Raw genomic sequence first — 6,000 nt, forward strand, 5'->3', positions numbered from 1 at the left:
CTGACTCCAACAGGAAAGTGTTCTAATTCCGATCTCTTGGAGTGTCACTGATATTTTGAGGGTTATGGGGACTTTTAAAGTTAAAACAGGTAGACTGGCTGTGAGACTCCACTATCTTGATCTGATTATTATTGTCAAAAGAAAAGGAATCCCTTGAATTAATGTCGTTTTGCTCTTAGTAATACTGCAGAATTTTCAGATAGCCCTACAAAGATGTTCTTTCAACAATCAGGCACTAGAGAGGACACCTAATTCAATCAGGCACCTAAGAGGACACTTTTTTTCGTCATGAATGGGTCCTTCCACCCTCGTCCCTGTGTCATGTGGTGTTCTCCATGGAGGCTTTAGCATTTGGCCCCAAATTCTGACTTGGCTCAAGGATTCTTATAAGCCCTCTAACGTTGGCTGGAGATGATGGGCAGCAAGTCTAGTACGCTTGCGGCTGGTGTCTGCGGGGCCGTGATCATTGGGTACTGTATCTATTTCGACAGAAAACGAAGGAGTGATCCAAACTTCAAAAAAAGGCTGCTTGAACGTGAGTCCTAGCTGGTTACTAATGCTATATCAAAATTAGCATGGGCTAACATCAGTGAGCATGCACCGATAAGCTAGAGCTTTTTGCAACATAGTGATAAAACAGTTAACTTAACCTCGCATGCATGTTCAAAAAGATGTGACATGTCCCGTTATACTTGTGCTTAACGTAAGATTTGGTTAAATTACGACGAGCGTCGTGGGATGTGGATGTGTAACGTTCATGTTTGATTGGTGTTGGAATGCTAACGGCTAGTCACTTAGCGGTTGGCATGCTAGTTAGCATTGGATCAAAGTAGCTCATTAGTAATGTTACACTTTTGTATGTAGTTGAATAACGTTGACTGATGGATGTGTTAGTATTGCATATAGCTAATTGGCCTTAAGCTCGACAAAAGCAAGCAAAAACAGTGAAACGTACCACGACGTTGCTGTTACGAAGCAGCTAATTTGTGTATCCAACGTGTAGACGTTATTTAACTTGTCTGAAAAATAAATGGTAGGAAAGAGGTATTTACCAGTTCTACGTCTGAAGATGCAACCTAGTTTGATAAGATACTTAAATTAGTTGAACGGGAACTTATTTCCTTGTTGCAAGTACCGAAGTCAGGGTAACCTTGGACCTTTATTCCGGAAATTACCCAGTCGCCATACCAGTTCTCTTATCTAACATTACAATTATTTGACACGTGCGCGTTTAAATATTATCACAAATTGTATAATTAAATCTGAGCTCTGCATTTGACTACTGTCTCATTTTAGGAAGGAAGAACCAGAAATGTTCTAAAGAGAAAACTGGACTTGCCAAGGTGAGTTATGATTCAGCCTGTTCGAAGCTTTCTCTACCAAGCTTATGCTCATGTTGGACCTGTAAAAGGTAGCGTGGTATTTGCCATTTTCCCCCAGTAGCTCTTGAGTGTGTATAGCTCTGCTGAGTCAGTACTGAACCTGTTCTGTCGGTTTCCCAGTTGCCTGATTTGAAGGATGCTGAGGCAGTGCAGAAGTTCTTCCTGGAGGAGATCCAGCTGGGAGAGGAGCTGCTGGCACAAGGTGAGTCCACCAGGGTTCAGACAGTTGTACCAGCTGGGCTGTGAAGAGCATGAAAACACATCTGCTGGGTCAGCATAGCTTCATGAGGCTTCATGAACCCATCAACCCAGTGGAATGTTGATAACCAGGCTGCTAATTTTTATGCTGGGCTTTCCTCCTTGTGTGTAAACGTTAATGCTATTGTCATGTAGCCAGCCTGTAACTGCTGTATGAAAAACACTGGTGCTTCCAGCAGTGATGACTTTGTATGTCTGGCTATATGTCCCTCCACAAATTCTATTCTTACAGTGGAGGCATAGGCAGAGGGTGCAAATAGATCTGGTGGAGAGACTACAGCAGCATCCCACAGCAGAGACAGCCTAATGTTTATTAGTACTTAATGGTTATGGTGATGAGCACCTATGTTATGAGTGCCATTGGCATTTGCGGACAAAGGTTGCGCTATAAAAGTGAGACAATTTGGTTAGCTGGAGAGTTTAGGGGGTGCCTCAGTGGTGGTGGTTTGCTTTCTGGATGTCTTAGTTTTGTAAATTTGCTGTCTCTGATTTAAACGTGAGATGTATACAAAGGCAAAACAAATGTTGTCCGCATTCTTCAAAACCTCCCGTTTGCTGTGTGTAGCTTTTGGGATAAGCAAGAATGCAAGATCAACTCTAGAACTTTCAAAGTGGAGGGTCTTGTTGCAGTGGCTCTCTACTATTTCACCTCTAGAACATATTTCCTAAGACAATGTATTTTCTGTAGCGTGAGCATGAATGTGTAAGATCCTAACAGCCTTTTTCTGTTGTAATTTCAGCAGATAGTAACTGCTCAAAGTAACTGCTAACTATTATTCCAATTTATAAACACGGTTGAGACTAGCTTTAACGATCAGTATCAACACAAATACACACACACAGAGAAGATTCCACCACAACAGGTGTTGCTTGACTAATGATTTTCTTGTCTCACCTTTTCAGGAGATTATGAGAAAGGTGTTGATCACCTGACCAATGCCATTGCAGTCTGCGGGCAGCCGCAGCAGCTTCTGCAGGTGCTGCAGCAAACCCTGCCTCCCCCTGTCTTCCAGATGCTTCTCACCAAACTACCCACCATTAGCCAGGTGAGTGTCATCGGTCACACAGGGATAGGGCTCTGGAGGCTGTTGAAAGTGATAAATGTACACAATACATGCACACAAATATAAGATGGTATGCGCATGATGTGTACAAAATTGATAGTGGATCAGATGGGGAAAGCCTTAAAGTATTGTAGAACAACGTTATGGGTAAACAATGTGCTCATACAGTTACTATTACAAGGGTAAGTAGAGCAATTAAACAAAAAAAACAATGTTGATGGTTGCAATTATTCACATTATGGGTAAATGGGCTATCACAGAGTATGTGGTTGTATCACAAGCAGGGTAGAATTAATGCAATGCTGTGTGGTTGGGGATGGGTAGGCAGAGGGTATCTGCAAATATATCAGGTGGAGAGACTACAGCAGCATCCCACAGTATAGACAGCCTAATGTCTATTAGTACTTAATTGTTATGGTGATGAGGAACAATTTTATCACAGCCACTGAAGGTTGCGCTATAAGAGCAAGACAATTTGGTTAGAGTTAAGGGGGTGCCTCAGTGGTGGTGGTGGTGGTTTGCTTTCTGGATGTCTTAGTTTTGTAAATTTGCTGTCTCTGATTTAAACGTGAGATGTATACAAAGGCAAAACAAAAGTTGCCTGCATTCTTCAAAACCCCCCGTTTGCTGTGTGTAGCTTTTGGGATAAGCAAGAATGCAAGATCAACTCTAGAACTTTCAAAGTGGAGGGTCTTGTTGCAGTGGCTCTCTACTATTTCACCTCTAAAACATATTTCCTAAAGACAATGTATTTTCTGTAGCGTGGGCATGAATGTGTAAGATCCTAACAGCCATTTTCTCCTGTAATTTCAGCGGATAGTAACTGCTCAGAGTTTGGAAGAGGATGACATTGAGTGAGAGTGGAAATGTAAGTGGTGTGTGCGTGTGCAAGTATCTCACTTGAATGTGTGATGTATACAATAGGCAAAACAAAAGTTGTCCGCAATCTTCAAAACCCCCCGTTTGCTGCGTGTAGCTTTTGGGATAAGCAAGAATGCAAGATCAACTCTAGAACTTTCAAAGTGGAGGGCCTTGTTGCAGTGGCTCTCTACTATTTCACCTCTAGAACATATTTCCTAAAGACAATGTATTTTCTGTAGCCTGTGCATGAATGTGTAAGATCCTAACAGCCTTTTTTCTCTTGTAATTTTAGCTGAGAGTCACTGCTCAAAGTTTGGCAGAGGACGACATTGAGTGATTGTGGAAATGTGAAAGTGTGTGTGTGTGTGTGTGTGTGTGTGTGTGTGTTTCTGCTTGATGTGGACCGAAACAAGATGGCCGTTCGTGATCTTTCCTTCCTTCCTGTCCTATTACTTCTGCACTGACAACCGATGGTGTAGGGCTCCGAGACCAAGAGGCCACCTTGATGTCAGAGACATTGAAATGTTTCCATGTAATCCTGTCATTTTGTTAATTTACTTTTGTTGTCTTGTTGAGATTTAGCAAGCAAATGTATTTAGCACTTTGTGCATATATTTTTTTTATTATTAATATAAAGTCACAAGACTTAAGTGTTCTCCATCACCCTATGCCATTGATGGTGATCCTGTCATAATCAAAGCAGCCACCGTGAAAGATGAAGCCTTGATAAAAACTGAAACATAGGATTTCAAGTCTGTTTATTTCCTCAACAAAGTGTATTCCTTAGCCTGCTATGCAGTCATAGCTCCAAGTGTGTGCTTTTCTCAGTGCACTCTTGTATGATTGAGGTAATTTTCCAGTCCTTGCTTGTTCATAAACTGCACAGTTGTATGGTATGATTGACAGTCTACCACAGGTGGTTTTGGAATCTACCTAGATTTTAAGTTGCTTTTGGCTATATTGGGTGAGTATCCCAATTAACAATAGAAACTACTGACATTCTTATGTTGTGACCTTGTTTTAACCTTGTCCAGACACTACAGTCTATGGTCCCAATAAAACTCATTGGCCTAGGTGAATTTGGTGTTGAGTGTTTCACAGTGTTGTCGGCTCTAAGTTCCGACAACGAACTAAATACTCGACCCATTTTGCGAGCATGTATGACTCGTCATTTTTAGTTAGATATTCATGTTTTTTTGATAGTTTAGGGGAACCGAAACATTTTAGGAATTGCATAATCACTAATGGGTTCTCCAGTGGGGAACATAATGGAAGTAGATGAGCAGCTTGTAGTCATTTACGTTCGCGGACTGATACCGACCACGCGTGTGGATCCAGTCCATAGATTAAACAAACGGTCACTAGTGCCTGGGAAATGTATTGTTCCTCGACGGCAGGTAAGCGCGTGATAACTCGAATAAAAGTGGGCGCAATATACTTTTTAACAAATATATATCACATTTAACAATGTAAACCTTCAAAGTGTTGAACCGAAAACGTTGAACTGACTCGGGAGTTTAATATAAGAGTTAAGTTCACATGGCGCCCGTAGCTAAACCATACAGGAAGATCACCATGTGGTTTAAGATTATCTTTGTCAAAAGCCAATTTAATAAAGGTTTTGCTTGCGGTCAACTAGATGGAACAAAACAAGCAGTAGCCCACAGAAGCAACCTGAGTGGCATTTTCAGCTTGAAAGTGTATGGTTGAATAAAATCTTATGCTGTTGCTGTAGCCTCTACCCCCTAGTCAGACCGGTTTGGCACTGACAGTAGGCCTGATTAAGACGCTGACACTACTAATGTTCTGCAAAGTCTTTCAAATGTAATATTGCTGTGGTTTTCATTTACAAAAATTGTCGATATAGTGGACAACATAATTCCCTTTACCTTTGCTTATCTCATCTGACATCTGAAAGTGAAACAGCCTCGTGAACTGGTGAGTAGATCGCAGAAGGTCATCGGAACAACCACTGGATGGCAGCAGTATCACACGTTAGATCTAGACTTATAAAATAGAGAATTGAAGGAGTGGAGAAAATGGATAAGTGATAAACCCACTCTAGAAATGTAGTTCTAACAAGAAAAATATTAATTATTATATCATTATAAGTAAGCGTAATATACATTTACTTGTCATGCAGAGGAACTGAGTTGTTTTGAACATTTAGGCTTACACTCCGTGTACCGGTTTTCGCAGACATGGTTTTCAGTATTCTGTTCAGGTGGTGAAATGTTATTCTAACTATTTAGCAGGAGACAGCTGGATAAAATAAATGAAACCAGGCCTTTGGTTTTGTTTCATATCAGGCCTCATTTCAACCAAAGCTTTTGCACGTTATAATTTACAACATAGAGAACATAACTACTAGCATCTGTTAGCTCTTAATACGTTTTCTCTACAGCAGAACTGTTCAATAAAATAATATTTTCTTT

General features: G+C 40.8%; 1 protein-coding gene across 1 annotated transcript; it reads left to right on the forward strand.

Annotated features, from left to right (window-relative positions):
• The first annotated feature begins 351 nt into the window (after nt 1–351).
• tomm20a (translocase of outer mitochondrial membrane 20) lies at nt 352–4,613 on the forward strand. The gene is made up of 6 exons (XM_080849511.1): nt 352–535; nt 1,297–1,343; nt 1,503–1,584; nt 2,544–2,686; nt 3,518–3,572; nt 3,858–4,613. Exons 1-5 carry the CDS (start codon nt 412–414, stop codon nt 3,560–3,562), a joined length of 441 nt encoding a protein of 146 aa, XP_080705637.1. The 5' UTR covers nt 352–411; the 3' UTR covers nt 3,563–3,572; nt 3,858–4,613.
• The last annotated feature ends 1,387 nt before the right edge of the window (nt 4,614–6,000 follow it).

Source organism: Sprattus sprattus (genome assembly GCF_963457725.1).
Source record: "Sprattus sprattus genome assembly, chromosome: 12".
Taxonomy (NCBI): Eukaryota; Metazoa; Chordata; class Actinopteri; order Clupeiformes; family Clupeidae; genus Sprattus; species Sprattus sprattus.